The sequence below is a fragment of the Lissotriton helveticus genome, chromosome 11 (genome assembly GCF_964261635.1).
Source record: "Lissotriton helveticus chromosome 11, aLisHel1.1, whole genome shotgun sequence".
Lineage (NCBI taxonomy): Eukaryota > Metazoa > Chordata > Amphibia > Caudata > Salamandridae > Lissotriton > Lissotriton helveticus.
The window spans coordinates 8,490,130-8,511,323 of NC_136072.1; the positions used below are offsets into that span (position 1 = coordinate 8,490,130).

The following is a 21,194-nucleotide window of genomic DNA, read 5'->3' on the forward strand; positions in this document are numbered from 1 at the left end:
GGCTGAAGCCCTTTGACCCAATGGGCGTTGCAGGCCAGGTGTCTGTCCAGTTCGAGGGCTCACCTCCTCCCCACAGTCCATTAATAACAGGTTTTTCCTGCCCTTGCTGTGGCAGGGAGAGGCTTTCACTAGTGTCCAGAGTGACCCTGGCAAGGGTCAAACCTGACTCCAGTCATTAGCACCCCCTATCCCCAGCCCTGGCACACGTCATGAACACCCCCTGCCCCCAGCCCTGGCACACGTCATCAACACCCCATGCCCCCAGCCCTGGCACACGTCATGAACACCCCCTGCCGCCAGCCCTGGCACACGTCATCAACACCCCCTGCCCCCAGCCCTGGCACACGTCATAACACCCCCTGCCCCAAGCCCTGGCACACGTCACAACACCCCCTACCCCCAGCCCTGGCACACGTCATCAACACCCCCTGCCCCCTGCCCTGGACACGTCATCAACACCCCCTGCCCCCAGCCCTGGCACACGTCATAACACCCCCTGCCCCCAGCCCTGGCACACGTCACAACACCCCCTGCCCCCAGCCCTGGCACACGTCACAACACCCCCTGCCCCCAGCCCTGGCACACGTCATAACACCCCCTGCCCCCAGCCCTGGCACACGTCATCAACACCCCCTGCCCCCAGCCCTGGCACACGTCATCAGCACCCCCTGCCCCCAGCCTTGGCACACGTCATCAACACCCCCTGCCCCCAGCCCTGGCACACGTCATGAACACCCCCTGCCCCCAGCCCTGGCACACCTCATTCACACCCCCTGCCCCCAGCCCTGGCACACGTCATAACACCCCCTGCCCCCAGCCCTGGCACACGTCATCAACATCCCCTGCCCCCAGCCCTGGCACACGTCATCAACACCCCCTGCCCCCAGCCCTGGCACACGTCATCAACACCCCCTGCCCCCAGCCCTGGCACACGTCAGGGAAACCCCTGCCCTCAGCCCTGGCACCCTTCATGAACACGTCATGAACACCCCCTGCCCCCAGCCCTGGCACACGTCATAACACCCCCTGCCCCCAGCCCTGGCACACGTCATAACACCCCCTGCCCCCAGCCCTGGCACACGTCATAACACCCCCTGCCCCCAGCCCTGGCACACGTCAGGGAAACCCAGCCTGGCACACGTCATCAACACCCCCTGCCCCCAGCCCTGGCACACGTCACTCAGGCACGCTGGTTAGATGATCAGTGGATGCAAACCAAGACACAATCCCAGAATGCACCAGTTTGTGAAGCATCCAGGGCTCCAGATGTGACACTAACTGGGTCAAAGGCACTAATTCTACCCAGAATGCACCGGAGCCCGCAGGCACCCCGTGTGCACCAGTGCGGCCTCCTTCTCATTGGAGGATGAGAGGCTGACGCGGCCCCCCCGCAGTGTGCACTTTGAGTGAAAGTGCAAACACTGAGTCTACTCCGGGGGTGCGAGACCGGAGCTGCCTGTGCTAATTTGCAGGTATGATCTGTGCTCCTGGTTAAGGGTTCACCGCACAGGGCCCTCAACCACAGGCACGCGCAGGGGGCCCCTCTACAGGCAAGGACAGGGCTCTCTACAGGCACGCACAGCCCCCCCCTCCTCTACAGGCACGCACAGGGCTCCATCCACAGGCACGCACAGAGCTCTCTCTACAGGCACGCCCAGGGCTCTCTCTACAGGCACGCACAGGGCTCCATCCACAGGCACGCACAGGGCTTCTACAGGCACGCACAGGGCTCTCTCTACAGGCACGCATAGGGCTCTCTACAGGCACGCACGGAGCTCTCTCTACAGGCACGCACAGGGCTCTCTACAGGCACGCACAGGGCTCTCTACAGGCACGCACAGGGCTCTCTCTACAGGCACGCACAGGGCTCTCTCTACAGGCACGCACAGGGCTCCATCCACAGGCACGCACAGGGCTTCTACAGGCACGCACAGGGCCCTCTCTACAGGCACGCACAGGGCTCTCTACAGGCACGCGCGGGGCTCTCTCTACAGGCACGCACAGGGCCCCCTCCATAGGCGCACTGAGGGCCCTGCCTGACGCACACAGAGGGGGGGGGGGGGGGGGCAGGACGTGTCTGTAGTCAGGAAGGTGTGTGCTCATCAAATAAAAAAGAATGAGCCGGGATTTTGAAACCACAAACAACCCCGGTGCAGAAGACGAAACGACGTGTCTCCTGAGCCCGGCCCCTGCCAGGCAGCGGGGAGAGGGCAGCTGCACCCCCGGGATGGAGAGGGACCCCGAGAAGCACCGCCATGCCCTGCTCAACCAAGGGGAGGAGAACGAGATGGTAAGAGCGGAGTCTAGGCGCTGTGTCACCCTCTCAGTGGAGTCTAGGCGCTGTGTCACCCTCTCTGCCGGAGTCTAGGCGCTGTGTCACCCTCTCTGCGGAGTCTAGGCGCTGTGTCACCCTCTCTGTGGAGTCTAGGCGCTGTGTCATTCTCTCTGCCGGAGTCTAGGCGCTGTGTCACCCTCTCTGCCGGAATCTAGGCGCTGTGTCACCCTCTCTGTGGAGTCTAGGCACTGTGTCACCCTCTCTGCCGGAGTCTAGGCGCTGTGTCACCCTCTCTGCCGGAATCTAGGCGCTGTGTCACCCTCTCTGTGGAGTCTAGGCACTGTGTCACCCTCTCTGCCGGAATCTAGGCGCTGTGTCACCCTCTCTGTGGAGTCTAGGCGCTGTGTCACCCTCCCTGCGGAGTCTAGGCGCTGTGTCACCCTCTCTGCCTCTCTTGGCACCAGAGTCTAGGCGCTGTGTCACGCTCTCTGCCTCTCTTGGCGCCGGAGTCTAGGCGCTGTGTCACCCTCTCTGCCTCTCTCGGCCCCGGAGTCCAGGCGCTGTGTCCCCATCTCTGCCTCTCTCGGCGCCGGAGTCTAGGCGTTGTGTCACCCTCTCTGCCTCTCTTGGAGCGGAGTCTAGGCGCTGTGTCACCCTTTCTGCGGAGTCTAGGCGCTCTGTCACCCTCTCTGCCGGAGTCTAGGCGCTGTGTCACCCTCTCTGCCGGAGTCTAGGCGCGGTGTCACCCTCTCTGTGGAGTCTAGGCGCGGTGTCACCCTCTCTGCTGGAGTCTAGGCGCTGTGTCACCCTCTCTGCCTCTCTCAGCGCTGGAGTCTAGGCGCTGTGTCACCCTCTCTGGGCGCCGGAGTCTAGGCGCTGTGTCACCCTCTCTGCCTCTCTTGGCGCTAGGACATTCTTTACAGGTTTTACCTGTTTCAACAGATGCCCTGGGGCGGCTCTGCTTGGGGGGGGTGGGGGGGGGGGGTGATACTGTTACAGTTCATTTTCATTGAGGGGATTATGAGCCCTAAATTTTGGTCTTGAGTTAAATTTAAGACAAACTTAAGTTCAACTGAGACAAAATCCTAACTTTAGTGCTCCTAAGTGCCTTCTGTGAATAGCAAGGACCCGTTGTTTTTAGGGTACCTTAATAAAAATCCAAGATTAATCTTTTCAGCAATTTAGCTCAACTACAGTGGGCTGAAGAATTCTTTGCCTAGATGTCTGAGATTCTATTTTCAGTCAGGGTCGAGGTTTTTTTTAGTGGGGGGGGGGGGGGGGCTGTGTTTAGAAATAACTTCAATCAGGGGATTTTAAGCGCACTGCTCACCCGTGAAGGTCTCAAGGCGCTTGGTGGGGGGAGAGGGGGGATGCAGCTCCTGGATTAGTCGAAAAGCCAGGTCTTGAGGCTCTGCCCGAAGGTGTGCAGGGTGGGGGGGCGTCTGATGTTGGCAGGGAGTTTGTTCCAGGCCTTGGCAGCGACGTAGGGGAAGGGTCTTCCACCCACTATGGCTCTGCGGATGGGCTTAAAACACCTGCTGCAGAGTTCCTTGTGGGTCCAGCAGTTTTCAGGCAACAATTAAAATGTCAGGATACCTCTGGTGATCAATCCTCCTGCGGGAGAGGGATCAGGGTTTTGTTTTATCCTAAAGTAGTACAGAGGGTTAATGTGCCTGCTGCAAAGAGCGTGCACCGCGCAGATCACTGAACTGTGCTTTGAGGATAGCTCAATGCTTCACTGATTTGGTTTATTTAGCTACTGTTAAGAGTGCGCGATTACCCAAGAGTGTCCTGGTGCTGGAAAAGGAAGGCGGAGAGACCTAACTAGAGGTTGTTAGCGTAATCCAAACGTGATGCCACTACATAACGCTTGTTCTTGTGCCTGAGTGTCTAGCACCTTTTGCAGTATTATACCTCAAAGGATACTTTGTTTTCTCTTGTAACTGCACACTTGTCACTTTTTCCTCCTGTGCACTTTTGACTACCTCATGTATTTTGTTTGCTCACAAATGTCACTATTACCTTATGTAACGTAATGTATGCTTTTGTAATCTGTTCTTTTGTAATGTTTCTCATTATGTTTCATTTCTGTTCCTTTTGTGAAGCGCTCTGACACCCTCGGGTAAAGTCCGCGCTATATAAAAATGCATAAATACATAAATACATAATTAAATCATGGAATACAGATTTTCGGGTCTGTTAGGAGCAGATATATCACCTTCCTGGCTTATCTGAGCTTCAGGAAGCAGATCAAAGAGATGTCTGATTTGAGCTGCGAAGGTGAGCTCAGTCAGAATCAAATGGGAACCCCAAATTTCTGCCCGACAGGCCGTTTAGGTCTCGCCTGAGCCAATGCGCTTGCGCATTGCTCCTGCGAGATTATAGTAAGCGGAAAAGAACAGTCTACCAAAATGGCTGCGGATCGCATAGAGTTCATGTGATCTATGCGCGTGCACAGCCACATAACACACCACCATTTGTCTGTGCTGGGCATCAGACTTCAAAGGCTGCCGCTCCCCCGCCCACCCCCCCACCCCCCCTGCCACAGCAATGCCAAGAGCTTGTTTCTGGACGAAAGTGAAATCCTACCGTGCTTGTTTACAGTGGCCTTGCTCCTCACATGCTGTTGCTGTGTTGCCATCTCTCTAGGGACACTCAGCTTGAAAACACTCAACTTGCTAGCTGCAATGCTACATCCGCTATGTTTTGCCTCTAGACACGTTGTTCCCTCGCAGACTGTGCTGACTCTGCCCCTCCTGATTCTGAAACTGACCAACGCAGTCACCACACAGTCTCTTCTCTCTGTCTTATGATGTTTGCCCAGCCACCATTTACTTTGGACCCTCACCCTCACACCTCATCACCCTCACACACCCTCACCCTCACACACCCTCACCCGCACCCTCAAAGATCCTCACCCTCATCTGATCACCCTCACCCCATCACCCTCACCCCGTCACCCTAACCCTCACTCAACCCTCACACACCCTCACACACCCTCACTCATCCTCACCACCTCACACCCCCACACACCCTCACCTTCACACCACCACATCACTCAGGAACACCACCACATCACTCAGGGACACCAACACATCACTCAGGGGCACCACTCAGGGGCACCACCACATCACTCAGGGACATCACCGAATCACTCAGGGACACCACCACATCACTCAGGGACACCACCACATCATTCAGAAACACCACCACATAATTCAGGAACACCACCACATCACTCAGGGACACCACCACATTACTCAGGGGAACCACTCAGGGGCACCACTCAGGGACACCCCACATCGCTCAGAAACACCACCACATCACTCAGGAACACCGCCATTTCACTCAGGGACACCACCACAAAATTTGGGGACACCAGCACATCACTCGGGGGCACCACCACATCACTCGGGGGACACCACCACATCACTCAGGAACACCACCACATCACTCGGGGACACCAACACATCACTCAGGGACACCAACACATCACTCAGGAACACCACCACATCACCCAGGAACACCACCACATCACACGGAGACACCACCACATCACTCGGCGACACAAACACATCACTTAGGAACACCACCACATCTCTCAGGAACACCACCACATCACTCGGTGACACCACCACATCACTCAGGGACACCACCACATCACTCGGGGATACCACCACATCACTCGGGGACACCAACACATCACTCGGGAACACCACCACTTACTGAGGAACAACACCACATCACTCAGGAGCACCACCACATCACTCATGAAACCCACCACATCACTCAGGAGCACCACCACATTGCTCAGGAACAATACCACATCACTCAGGGACACCACCACATCACTCAGGGACATCACCACATCACACAGGGGCACAACCACATCATTCGGGGACACCACCACATCACTCAGGGACACCACCACATCACTCAGGAACACCACCACATCACTCAGCGATACGACAACATCACTCAGGATCACCACCACATCACTCGGGGACACCAACACATCACTCAGGGACACCGACACATCACTCAGGAACACCACCACATCACTCAGGGACACCAACACATCACTCGGGGACACCACCACAAAACTCGGGGACACCACCACATCACTCAGGGGCACCACCACATGACTCGGGGACACCACCACATCACTCGGGGACACCACCACATCACTCTGGGACACCACCACATCACTCAGGGACACCACCACATCACTCAGGGGCACCACTACATCACTCAGGGACACCACCACATCACTCAGGGACACGACCACATCACTCAGGAACACCAGCACATCACTCAGGAACACCACCACATCACTCAGGGGCACCAACACATCATTCGGGGACACCACCACATCACACGGTGACACCATCACATCACTCGGGGACACCACCACATCACTCGGGGACACCCCCACATCACTCGGGAACACCACCACATCACACGGAGACACCACCACATCACTTGGCGACACAAACACATCACTCAGGGACATCACCACATCACACAGGGGCACAACCACATCATTCGGGGACACCACCACATCACTCAGGGACACCACCACATCACTCAGGAACACCACCACATCACTCAGCGATACCACAACATCACTCAGGATCACCACCACATCACTCGGGGACACCAACACATCACTCAGGGACACCGACACATCACTCAGGAACACCACCACATCATTCAGGGACACCAACACATCACTCGGGGACACCACCACAAAACTCAGGGGCACCACCACATGACTCGGGGACACCACCACATCACTCGGGGACACCACCACATCACTCTGGGACACCACCACATCACTCAGGGACACCACCACATCACTCAGGGGCACCACTACATCACTCAGGGACACCACCACATCACTCAGGGACACGACCACATCACTCAGGAACACCAGCACATCACTCAGGAACACCACCACATCACTCGGGGACACCAACACATCACTCAGGGACACCAACACATCACTCAGGAACACCACCACATCACCCAGGAACACCACCACATCACACGGAGACACCACCACATCACTCGGCGACACAAACACATCACTTGGGAACACCACCACATCTCTCAGGAACACCACCACATCACTCGGTGACACCACCACATCACTCGGGGACACCACCACATCACTCGGGGATACCACCACATCACTCGGGGACACCAACACATCACTCGGGAACACCACCACTTACTGAGGAACAACACCACATCACTCAGGAGCACCACCACATCACTCATGAAACCCACCACATCACTCAGGAGCACCACCACATTGCTCAGGAACAATACCACATCACTCAGGGACACCACCACATAACTCAGGGACATCACCACATCACACAGGGGCACAACCACATCATTCGGGGACACCACCACATCACTCAGGGACACCACCACATCACTCAGGAACACCACCACATCACTCAGCGATACGACAACATCACTCAGGATCACCACCACATCACTCGGGGACACCAACACATCACTCAGGGACACCGACACATCACTCAGGAACACCACCACATCACTCAGGGACACCAACACATCACTCGGGGACACCACCACAAAACTCGGGGACACCACCACATCACTCAGGGGCACCACCACATGACTCGGGGACACCACCACATCACTCGGGGACACCACCACATCACTCTGGGACACCACCACATCACTCAGGGACACCACCACATCACTCAGGGGCACCACTACATCACTCAGGGACACCACCACATCACTCAGGGACACGACCACATCACTCAGGAACACCAGCACATCACTCAGGAACACCACCACATCACTCAGGGGCACCAACACATCATTCGGGGACACCACCACATCACACGGTGACACCATCACATCACTCGGGGACACCACCACATCACTCGGGGACACCCCCACATCACTCGGGAACACCACCACATCACACGGAGACACCACCACATCACTTGGCGACACAAACACATCACTCAGGGACATCACCACATCACACAGGGGCACAACCACATCATTCGGGGACACCACCACATCACTCAGGGACACCACCACATCACTCAGGAACACCACCACATCACTCAGCGATACCACAACATCACTCAGGATCACCACCACATCACTCGGGGACACCAACACATCACTCAGGGACACCGACACATCACTCAGGAACACCACCACATCACTCAGGGACACCAACACATCACTCGGGGACACCACCACAAAACTCAGGGGCACCACCACATGACTCGGGGACACCACCACATCACTCGGGGACACCACCACATCACTCTGGGACACCACCACATCACTCAGGGACACCACCACATCACTCAGGGGCACCACTACATCACTCAGGGACACCACCACATCACTCAGGGACACGACCACATCACTCAGGAACACCAGCACATCACTCAGGAACACCACCACATCACTCAGGGGCACCAACACATCATTCGGGGACACCACCACGTCACACGGTGACACCATCACATCACTCGGGGACACCACCACATCACTCGGGGACACCCCCACATCACTCGGGAACACCACCACATCACACGGAGACACCACCACATCACTCGGCGACACAAACACATCACTTGGGAACACCACCACATCACTCAGGAACATCACCACATCACTCTGGGACACCACCACATCACTCTGGGACACCACCACATCACTCTGGGACACCACTACATCACTCAGAAACACCACCACATCACTCAGGAGCACCACCACATCACTCAGGGACACCACCACATCACTCAGGGACACCACCACATCACTCAGGAACATCACCACATCACTCTGGGACACCACCACATCACTCTTGGACACCACCACATCACTCAGGAACACCACCACATCACTCAGGAGCACCACTACATCACTCGGGGGACTTCACAACATCACTCGGGGACACCACCACATCACTCAGGGGCACGACCACATCACTCAGGGACACCACCACATCACTCAAGGACACCACCACATCACTCAGGGGCACTACTCAGGGGCACCATCACATCACTCAGGGACACCATCACAACACTCAGGTACACCACCACATCACTCAGGAACACCACCACATCACTCGTGGACACCACCACATCACTCGGGGACACCACCACATCACTCAGGGACACCACCACATCACTCTGGGACACCACCACATTACTCTGGGACACCACCACATCACTCTGGAACACCACCACATCACTCAGGAACACCACCACATCACTCAGGGACACCACCTCATCACACAGGAATACCACCACATCACTTGGGGACACCAACACATCACTCGGGGACACCAACACATCACTCAGGAACACCTCCACATCACTCAGGAACACCTCCACATCACTCAGGAACACCACCACATCACTCGGGGGCACCACCACATCACTCAGGGAAACCACCACATCACTCAGGAACACCACCACATCACTCAGGGACACTACCACATCACTCAGGGACACCACCACATCACTCAGGGGCACCACTCAGGGGCACCTCTACATCACTTAGGGACACCACCACATCACTCCGGGAAACCACCACATCACTCAGGAACACCACCACATCACTCAGGAACACCACCACATCACTCAGGGACACCACCACATCACTCAGGGACACCACCACATCACTCTGGGACACCACCATATCACTCTGGGACACCACTACATCACTCAGGAACACCACCACATCACTCAGGAACACCACCACATCACTCAGGGGCACAACCACATTACTCAGGGGCAACACCACATCACTCAGGGGCACCACCACATCACTCAGGGGCAGCACCACATCACTCTGGGACACCGCCACATCACTCTGGGACACCACCACATCACTCAGGAACACCACCACATCACTAAGGAACACCACCACATCACTCAGGGGCACCACCACATCACTTGGGGACAACACCACATCACTCAGGGACACCACCATATCACTCAGGGACACCGCTACATCACTCAGGGGCACCACCACATCACTCAGGGACACCACCACGTCACTCAGGGGCACCACTCAGGGGCACCACCAATTCACTCAGGAACACCATCACATCACTCAGGGACACCACCACATCACTCTGGGACACCACCACATCACTCTGGAACACCACCACATCACTCAGGAACACCCCCACATCACTCAGTAGCACCACCACATCACTCAGGAACACCTCCACATCGCTCGGGGACACCACCACATCCCTCAGGGGCACCAACACATCACTCGTGGACACCACTCAGGGGCACCGCTCAGGGGCACCACCACATCACTCAGGGACACCACCACATCACTCAAGGACACCACCACATCACTCGGGGACACCATCACATCACTCAGGGACACCACCACATCACTCAGGAACACCACCACATCACTCTGGGTCACCACCATATCACTCTGGGACACCACCACATCACTCTGGGACACCGCCATATCACTCTAATACACCACCACATTACTCTAATACACCACCACATCACTCAGCCCAACCACATCATCACTCAGCACCACAACAGCACTGTCCATGCTTGCTACCAACAAGCATTGCCATAGCCAATAGGACTCGCATTAGGAAAGTGTAAGCTATTGGCTTTTTGAATAACAATGCTATTAATTTATATATTTTCAAAGCCAACACATATTAAACAAAATTGTCATTTACAATATCAATGGCTCTCACTTTCCTAAAGCGAGACCTATTGCATTGCAAATGCTTGTTTTGGGTGGATTCAATTTGCCACCAAAGGTTAACAGAAGGGGGGTCTTCTGGTTAAAGAAAATAACCTCAGTTTTATCAGTGTTTATCTTTACGGAGTTTGAGTCCATCCATTTGACTATGCCTTTTAAGTAGTCTTTAAGTTTGAAAATGGCTGCTTGGAGTGTTCTTGAAATGTGAACACCAGTTGTGTGTTGTCTGCATAGGAGACTACCTTCATTCCCCAGGATTCAACCTGGGGGGCCAGGTAGATGTTGAAGAGCATAGGACTCAGCGCAGAGCCCTGAGACACCCCACAGACCAGGGGTTTTGGAAGAGGAGGAAAAACTTTGGTGAAAAACTCGCTGGCAACGCTCTTCCAGGAATGATCGAATGCAGGCCAAGACTGTGCTTTGAAAGCCAAATAGGCTTAACCTGTTCAACAGGTTGGAGTGAGCCACTGTGTCGAACACAACCAACAGGTCTAACACCACCACCATGGCATTAGAACTGCTGTCCACTGATTCTCTGACTAATTCAGCACTTCCATGGTGGTCCCCACGCTGTATCCAGCATGAAAACCGATGCAGTGTCATGCAGCGGGCCATTATCCTTAACAAAGGATGAAAGTTAGTGGTTTCCCAATTTCTCCAAGATTTTTGCGGGAGTGAGATAGGTCTCAAGATATTGAGCATGCTCGGACCTGCATTGTCATTTTTAGGTCGAGTAATTCATTACTCAAAACCTATTGTGTTAGAACAAACTCTCTGAACAAGCCGGATTTCCTACAATGCATGTTGTGCAGTGGAGCATGAAGCTTCCCCAGGCGTGCGCTTGGCCTCGCACACCACCATCAAAGGCTTATGCTCCCCCTCACTCACACCCCATCCCCATATGCTCCTTTCCTCCCTCCCACTCGCTGGCTCCCCGGCCCCCCCACCAGGCTCTTGAAGCGCGACGCTTCACCAGCGCTTCCCTCCCACTCGCTCACTCCCCTTCTCCCCCGCCCCCCACTCCCATCCGACTTGTTTGTTGTTCTTTGCGGCCCGGCCGTGCAGCCAATGCTTGTTATCCTTTTTTTTTGTTCCAAGCTAAACTGCACTCTCCTCCTACCCTTCTCCCCCGCTCGTTTCTCATGCCCCAGTCCTTCCCTCCCTCCATTTGCCTACCTCCCCTCCATACACAGTCCCTCCCTTCCACATATTTCCGTCTCTGCTCTTTCCAGCATTTGTTGTCTCTGTTTCTCTCACATATCAGCTCTCACCCTCCTCCACTGTCTGTGCCCCCATTCCTAAACACTTATCTGCCTTTCTGGGTTCTGTGCCCCGCCCCACCACAGAGACCGCTGCCCCACACCCAAAGACGCTGCCCCACCTCCGCCCTCACGGCTCTGCTCTGCCCAAGCGGAATCGATTACCGGAAGAAGGAGCAAGCCACGAGCTTACATATTTGTATGTGTAACTAGCTCCTCTCAGCCTCACTCTACTCTCATTCCTGCCCTACTCTCCCATGACTTAGGCCCACCTCCGCTAACTCTCCTCCCTCTCGCCCGTCCCTCTTTCCTATGCCTGCCTTCCTTCTCCCCCTTCCTCCTATTCAGCCCATTTCCTCCCTCTCCTGTCTTTCCTTTCCCAGTATTTCTCTCCCACTCCTCTGGCGCTCCTCCCCAGCCCTCCTCGTCACCCCTTTTGCCTCTCAACGCTTTCTCCTTTCGAACACTGCCACACTCCCTCCCCTTCTCCGCGTCTCTCTTCTACTTTCCTCTCGTTTAATTTCCTTTCCAGCCCTCCGTTTGCCTTTTTTTCCTTTTTCTCGTTCCAAGCTAAACTGCACTCTTCGCCTACCCTTCTCCCTCGCTCGTTTCTCATGCCCCAGTCCTTCCCTCCCTCTATTTGCCTACCTCCCCCTCCATTCACAGTCCTTCCCTTCCACATATTTCAGTCTCTGCTCTTTCCAGCATTTGTTGTCTCTGTTTCTCTCACATATCAGCTCTCGCCCTCCTCCACTGTCTGTGCCCCCATTCAAAAACACTTATCTGCCTTTCCGGGTTATGTGCCCCACCCCACCACAGAGACCGCTGCCCCACACCCAAAGACGCTGCCCGACCCCCGCCCTCACGGCTCTGTTATGGCACCGGGTGCCGCTTTAGCGCCGAAGAACCCTACCTGTTTTCAACATTATATGATCCAATCCTTTGTCTAAGCAAACAGTCAAATTATTTTCATTCTGCTGTCCACTGTTTACAGAGAATGGCAGAAAGGGGCCTCTCATACTAATCTTCAAGAAGAGCTTTGGTTTGTTGAACAGGTTCTCAGAGCACCCCTTTTTAGACCTGGGGAAAAAGGCGGCTCTTACAAGAGAACGTGTTTCATGGGCAATAAAGTAGTAACATCACACATTTAAGAAATACAAACATACGTATGTCCATGAAGAAGACAGTAAAATAAATGCTTTTTGTTTTGATGGAATACAAATTTTAAAAATAGAAATGTTTGCACGTGTGACCTTCCTAGGACTATTATGTGTTCCTTTCTCACTGTCACGGTCCCATTGCTTGTTTTTATTCCCACTTAAAGCCCTGCCTCACCCTGCATCTCTGACTGCCCATGGTAATCTTGGCCTTCTAATTCACAAGAGCTTATGTTTTCTGTAGTGTTTCCATCCAACCCCCCCACTCCATCCATCCATCCATCCCCCCCACTCCATCCATCCATCCCCCCACTCCATGCTCCCATTCCATCCATCCATCCCCCTACTCCATCCCCCCCACTCCATCCATCCATCCATCCATCCATCCATCCATCCCCCCCTCCACCCCCCCACTCCATCCATCCATCCATCCCCCCACTCCATCCATCCATCCATCCATCCCCCCCACTCCATCCATCCATCCATCCATCCATCCATCCCACCACTCCATCCCCCCACTCCATCCATCCATCCATCCATCCCCCCCACTCATCCCCCATCCATCCATCCCCATCCATCCATCCCCATACATCCATCCCCCCAGCCATCCATCCCCCACTCCATCCATCCCCCATCCATCCATCCCCCCCACTCCATCACCCATCCATCCATCCATCCCCCCACTCCATCCATCCATACCCCCCACTCCATCCCCCCACTCCATCCATCCATCCATCCCCCCACTCCAACCATCCATCCATCCATCCATCCATCCATCCCATTCCATCCTTCCATCCATCCATCACACTCCATCCATCCATCTATCCATTCCCCCACTCCATCCCCCATCCATCCATCCCCCCACTCCATCCCCCCAACTCCATCCCCCCACTCCATCCATCCATCCACCCCCCCACTCCATCCATCCATCCATCCATCCAGCCCCACTCCATCCATCCATCCAGCCCCACTCCATCCATCCATCCACCCCCCCACTCCATCCATCCATCCACCCCCCCACTCCATCCATCCATCCCCCACTCCATCCCCCCCACACCACTGAAGGCCACAGCATCACTCAGCACCACTGAACGCCACAACATCACTCTGTGCAACCATTCAACAACAACTGGTTCTAATATGTTCTCTCAATGTTTTAAGCTTTATTACAAATGTCACAAAAAGATGTTAATATTTCACTGCTGTTCTTGGATTTTCATCACAATAAAATACAATGAACATAATCTTGGCAAAAGTTATTTACAAAAGTTTAAGCTATTGCCATTATAAATTACAATACCTTTTATTTAACTATTAATTATTAAACAAAATAAAAGCCATTGTTATTTGTAATATTAATATGTCTTAGTCATGTAAATACAACCCATATTGCATTACACATGCTATAGGTGTTATGTTTGCGAAAGTTAAAACTATTGGCATTGTAAATGACCAAGCTATTAATTTCAATATTTTCAAAACCAACACATAAAAAAAATATTTGTCATTTACAATACCAATAGCTCAAACTTTCCTAATGCGAGACCTATTGCATTGCAAATGCTTGTTTAAGAGTGGCAGCAAGAACGCCTGTTTCCAGATAACCAGAAAGATGCCAGATTTCAAAGAGGCGTTCCAAAGCATATTATGATAAGGTTTGAACGAGTGTGCAGCTAGTCTGAAAATATGAGGGGGCAGGAGTCTTTTGGGAACCAGATTTGCATTTAAGCAGTTCTTCAACCAAATCGTCCTCCTGTATAATACAAAACTCGGAAAGAACGGGCAAGTGACTGGCGGGGGGGGCGGCCACTACTTCGCTGCCGTTTCCATGCATAACCATAACCACGCAAGCATTACAACTAACCCTGGGCGGGCAACTTCACTACGCCCACGAAGTGGGCGTAGTGTTGCCTACTTCGCCCTTTGCAAAGTAGGCTAAGCAGGCAACACTACGCCCACTCCTTGGGCGTAGCGAAGTTGCCCGCCACCCGCCTCCCTCCCGCCCTCCCGAACATACCTAATTTAATTAAATGGGCACAAAAAATGAATAAAATACACTTACCTTGTCCGCGGCATCCCGGGGCTCCCTCTGCTCATTCACGGCGCCGTCTTCTAACCAATGCGCATGCGCGGACGGCCGTGCATGCGCATTTCTCGCGAGAAATGCGCATGCGCGGCCGCCCGCGCATGCGCATTGGTTACCAGACGGCGCCGTGAACGAGCAGAGGGAGCCCCGGGACGCCGTGCACAAGGTAAGTGCATTTTATTTATTTTTCTTTGCCCATTTAATTAAAGTAGGTATGTAGAGGAGGGGGGCATGCGGCGCGTAGTGGGGCTACGCGAAGTGCGCAGGTGGGTGTAGTTTCTCGCCCACTTTGCGTAGCTTCGCGTAGCCCCACTACGCACACTACGCCCAGGGTTAATTACAGCGCATACGTGGTTACAATGAATAGCCTTTACCACGCATACTTTTACTATGAGATACTTAGTAAAGGCATGTGTGCTAAAGTAAAAAACAAAAAGGTGGGGCTTGACGGGGGTCTCTCCCCCCCCCCCCCAAAAAAAAAAAACATGGGTATAAAAAAGGGGGCTTGGGGGGCAACCCCATCAAAAGCACCTGTTTCAAGATAAAGAGAAAAAATGATGTGGAGGCAATCAGCGTCTTTAGAGGAAACAGAAAGACACTTCCGCTTCTTCTTAACGACGTGCAACGTCACCTCAGAAGATCATGGAGAGGAGAGGTAAGGGGGAATGAGGGGGTGGTGTTGCGCAGGGGTAAATTTAAAGGGTATATTTTTAGGGATAATTTGAAGGGATCGGCGATATCCTTTAACATGAAAATGCCATTAACATGCATAGTTTAACAACGAAAATCGTTGTAAAAGTATGCGTGTAAAAGGCATTTTTTGGTAAAGGAAATACATGGTGATGGCATTTGCGTTGAAACGCATGCGTGGTAAAGGCATTTGTTACAACGGAATGCATTGTAAAGTCAAACAACCGCGGGCGGAGTCAGCGGGTCGATTGTGTCGGCAGTTCCAGAGAAGGCAGAGTAAAGTTTTGGGATCTTTTTGTCAAAAAAGTCTGACCGCCTATTGCAGAGATAATGCACAGGAAGAATGGTGCTTTTGATTGCATCAGGTGAATTTAAGGACATAACAATATTAAAGACTTCTCTGGAGACATTTGCGACATTAGCAATCCGTAGTGTAAGGCGCTTCCTCATAGACTTCCGAGTAAGTTTACGAAAATTTGAGAGCTGCCATATATGACTGCTTAGCCCCTGGGTAGTTAGGCTTCCTCCAGCTGCGCTCATGCTTTTTGCAGCAACTTTTCTCTGCTCTGGAACAGGAGAGAACCAAGGTGCCGATGGCTTGGCTCTTTTTGCCGAGTGCAATTTAAGGGGTGCAATAGGATCCAATGCTAAACAGATCCATTGATTAAATGGGATCAATCAATCAGGGATTTGTAGAGCGCACTACTCACTCATGAGGGTCTCAAGGCACTTGTCGCTGTCTGGATTGGCTGTGAGTGGAGGGAGAGTGGATGGAAGAGATGATGCAAAGGGCTCCTTCGTAACATTCTTCCAGATTGTCTTCTTTTCTGGTGCAGATTTGACTTCAAGTAGGTTGTGTGGACCGTGAAATCCAAAGTGGGACAAGGAAATGATCGATCCATACCACACAAATGGGGGCGCTAGCCTAGAGCCCAGTGACATTGGAAAAGATTAGGGCCAGTTTGTGGCCTGCTTTGAGTGGGAGCAGTAACACGTTGTGTTTGGTTGAGGCCCTCCAAAGTCTGGATCAACTGGGAGTAATTTGGGGTGTCCACATGTGTGTTAAAGTCTCCCAATACTGTGAAGTTGTCTTATTGCTAAGATGATTAACCAATGGCATCACATAACTGTGGAAACCAGCTGTTGGGGCAGTCAGGGGGCCTATATATTAGCATGTCAGTGAAGGAGAAAGAGGTGATAAGTTTAATATAAAAGAGAAGACCCTCAGTATTCCTGATTTGGAACAGGGTTGCGGACAATACTTCCAAGGTGGCCCTTAAAAATATTGGCTAAGCCACCTCCTATCTTGTCTCCACACTGGTTAGTACATATGATCCGGATTCTACCCTTCCTTGAGCCAGGTTTTGGAGAGAAACATAAGATACCATGTGTTGTCAGATAGTTAGAGTTGTATGTCGGCGGAGTGCTTGGGGAGAGACCTGCAGTTAGAGACAGGATCTGTAGCCCGCCGTTCTGTAAGATGCAGCCACCACACACTGATCAACAGGCACCACCAGATCCAAATCCAAGGAGGAGCCCTCAAGTGGATCGCATCATACCTCACAGGAAGAATACCGAAAATTACCCTCCCTCCCTACTCCTCGCGCCCTAAGAACATCACATGTGGTGTACCTCAAGTCTCATTCCTCAGCACAACCCTCTTCAACACATACAAGACCCCCTGGCCAACATCGACAAACTTCACGGACTCAACATCCTCTCCTATGTCGATGACACCAACTCATCCTCTCTCTGACTAACAATCCAAGAACCATCAACGACAAGTTCCAAAGATGCATGAAAGATGTTGCCAACTGGATGAGCAGCAACTGTCTCAAACTCAACACCAAATGACAGAAGTACTCCTCTTTGGAAAGGCAAGGTCACCCAGTAGAAGAGCGAATGGTGGCCCCCGGAGACGGGCCTTACCTCGGTACCTACCGAACAGGCACACAATCACAGCATCCTCAACAACCAGCTATCCATGAAGAAGCAAGTTGGCGCTGTCTCCACCACCTGCTTCCTCACACTCTGTAAGCTCCCAAAGATTTTCAGGTGGCTCCTAACCAACACAAGGCAACTGTCACGCACAATCTCGTCACCAGCAGACTCGACAATGGCAAATTCCTCTGTTGGAATAACTGCTCAACTCATGAGGAAACTCCAGACGATCCAAAACCCAGAGGCAGGCTCATCCTCAACCTCTCCAGACAAAGGCACATAATCGCTCCCCTTGGGGAAACTCCACTGGCTACCAGTCGTGAAGAGATGCCAGTACAAGCCTCTCACCCATGCATACAAGGCATTAAACAAAGAAGGACCTGCTCACCTCAAGCAATGCTTGACCTTTCACCAGCCCACCAGGAAACTCCGACCCGGATTGTTCACCCTAACTGCCACCCGTCGTATCCACCAGACCAACGGCAGAGACTACTCATTCTCCCATTTGGCGGTCAAGGCCTAGATTGACCTCCCGCTGCACCTCAGAGTCTCGTCATTGCTCCAGCAGTTCAGGAAGAGCCTTTAAAACGTGGATGTTCAACCAATAGGAGAACAAGCAGCATCATCTGATAGCACCTCGAGACCCTCATGGGCGAAGCAGCCTTGCTCTATAAATTCTGATTGAGTGATGAACGGAGGTAAATCATCCTCATGTCTTTCTACAGCATCCCATACGCCCTTTGGGGTAAAACCGCAATGCCTGCACACCAAGTTGAAGGTACACTCCACACAAAGGTCCTAAGGCAAGGCATGCATGCGAGGGCCACAATTCAGGGATGAGAGTGATTCTCTAGTGAGGGGACTGACCTGGGTGGAAGGGGAACCAGCAGCATGGCTGGCACAGGGCGTGGTCAGGATGTACACACATGGGCTTTCCTTTGGTGCATCCGCTGTGCGTGTCTGCTGTGCATCCTTGTCGCGGGTCTTTGTATGTACGAGATTTTGGGAGCAGGCGTACAAACACTCAACTGCTCTCCAGACAAAAATGGTACTCCAGGAAATGGAGTAAAAATGGCACTCCGCTCCATATCTATGAGCAATTAGTAAGGCCCCAAAATTGATATGACAATGCCCCCAATAAGGTGCACGGTGCAAAATGAATCTAAGACTGCAAATTCAGCGTTGTCTGCCTGAATGCGCGACAGATGCCCTGATAATATGCAGATTGCTATGGAACAGAGAGATTCAAAATTGACAAACGGCTTCAGCTAGCGGTGTTTCACTATTACTCCCTCTCAATATTTCTAGCGCCAACCATATTATTGGCTACAAAATCTCATACAAGTTTTAGGAACAGGTTACAAATTCAAAACACAAAATTAAAATCAATTTTAAAAATACCAGCTATTCTCAGGAGCCCGCAGCTCGTCCACGGCATGGGTTTTCTTATGAAGGAGATTGGGATTATTGCATGTAAACTTCATGGTATAGGGTAGAGGTTTATGCTTTTTCCCCAGTCTTTCATTATCCTAATGTTGCTAAAAAGGGTTAGTTTGGGTAGAAATGCATTCTATTAGTACATGATGTTCAGGTCATTGTGATCGTGTTGTGCGAAGCTAGATGTAAAACCAGTTTAGTTTCAGAGAAACAAATACCAACATTGTTATGCGTGGAAATTTGTGCCAAAGGTCACAGCTTGGGAATGTTATTTGTGAGGACAATGTAGAAATTAAGCTGCTTCGCTACATGGGGCTATTCCGGGAATATAACGCTTACCCACTCAAAAAACCCTGAAATCACCCTTAGTCCCTATACCCATACCCAACCCATAACACTAAAAATATCCTTTTCCTCCCAACACCCTTATCCATCCCTAAGCCTAAAGGCACGCTTACCGCTCAAAACCTTTATCCACCCCTGAACCCTAAAAATATCCCTGCAATCCAATGCTCTTATCCCCACTAAGCCTTATAAATACCCTTACCACCCTATAACCCCTACCACAGCTAAACCCTTAAATGTGTGTATATGTGTGTATATATCCATGTCACCATCTCCACTAGGTAGTTGTAGTCGGGTCTGTTTTTCAATAGAAAGACTGTTTTTTGGTTTGCTAATAACTTTTGACACCGTTTTACAAATCTTCATAAATCTTTCCAAAAAGAAAAGTACGTCCACCTCGGCTCCTTCCTGGAAAATTTTGGGGTGATCCGTCGAGCGGGGACCAAGAAAAAAGAGGAGTCCCAAAATGCGATATCTCTATGCATTTTCCGTAGACTTCTTGAGTCAGGGCTACAGCAAAAACTGCTGAACAGAATTACACCAAATGCGGCAGAAAGCTAGATGTTGGTCTGCAGAAAGTGCTTTTTGTGATTTGGTGTACATCCGTTCAGTAGTTTTTGAGCTATGAAGGGTAAAAAATAACTATATATTTGGACAGTTGGGTCCGAGCGGCAATTTAAAAATCTAGCATTCTGATTGGCCCAAGCAGGTTTCTTTCCCTTAGGCATCTCACTCCTGCTGGCGTCAGACTCCCACAGCAGCAAGCCCTTTGATTGGCTGCCAGAAACATGAGAAAAATGCTGCACGGCAGACATTTCAGGACGCTGGACGTAATCCCTGTCCTGAAATGAAAAAGAAAAATACTAAAAGGGTCAGAGTGGGAGGTGCCCTGACCCCCCCTCCCCCAGTCTGCATGGGGGGACTCCTTGGAGGCTAAAAAAGGAAAACAATTGGCAAAACGTGTTGCGATCCCACAAGACTCTTGAAGGATCAAAAACACCATTCATGATGTGGAGGAGGGCTACGTAGCCCTCCTTCCCGAACCAGCAGAGGCCCCGCGGATCCACCTCCACCGCCAAAATGTATTTATATTGGTGAGGGGGACAGCAAGGCCCTCCTCCTCTACTCTTCAGATGCCTCAAGGAGCCCACTTCAAGGGCCAATATGTGCTTATATAGGAGGGGGCCACGCAGCCTTGCTCCTCCAGATACTACCAGGGCAGACTCAACGTCCACAAA

General features: G+C 52.3%; 1 protein-coding gene across 1 annotated transcript in view; it reads left to right on the forward strand.

Moving 5' to 3' along the window:
- Nucleotides 1-2,119: 2,119 nt before the first annotated feature.
- The window catches only part of LOC144792080 (putative cation-transporting ATPase 13A4), a 315,751-nt gene continuing 296,676 nt past the window's right edge, over nucleotides 2,120-21,194 (forward strand). The window contains exon 1 of the mRNA XM_078666931.1: nucleotides 2,120-2,290. Coding sequence (XP_078523057.1) covers nucleotides 2,228-2,290 — 63 coding nt within the window. The 5' untranslated portion in view covers nucleotides 2,120-2,227. The remainder of the gene's footprint in view (nucleotides 2,291-21,194) is intronic.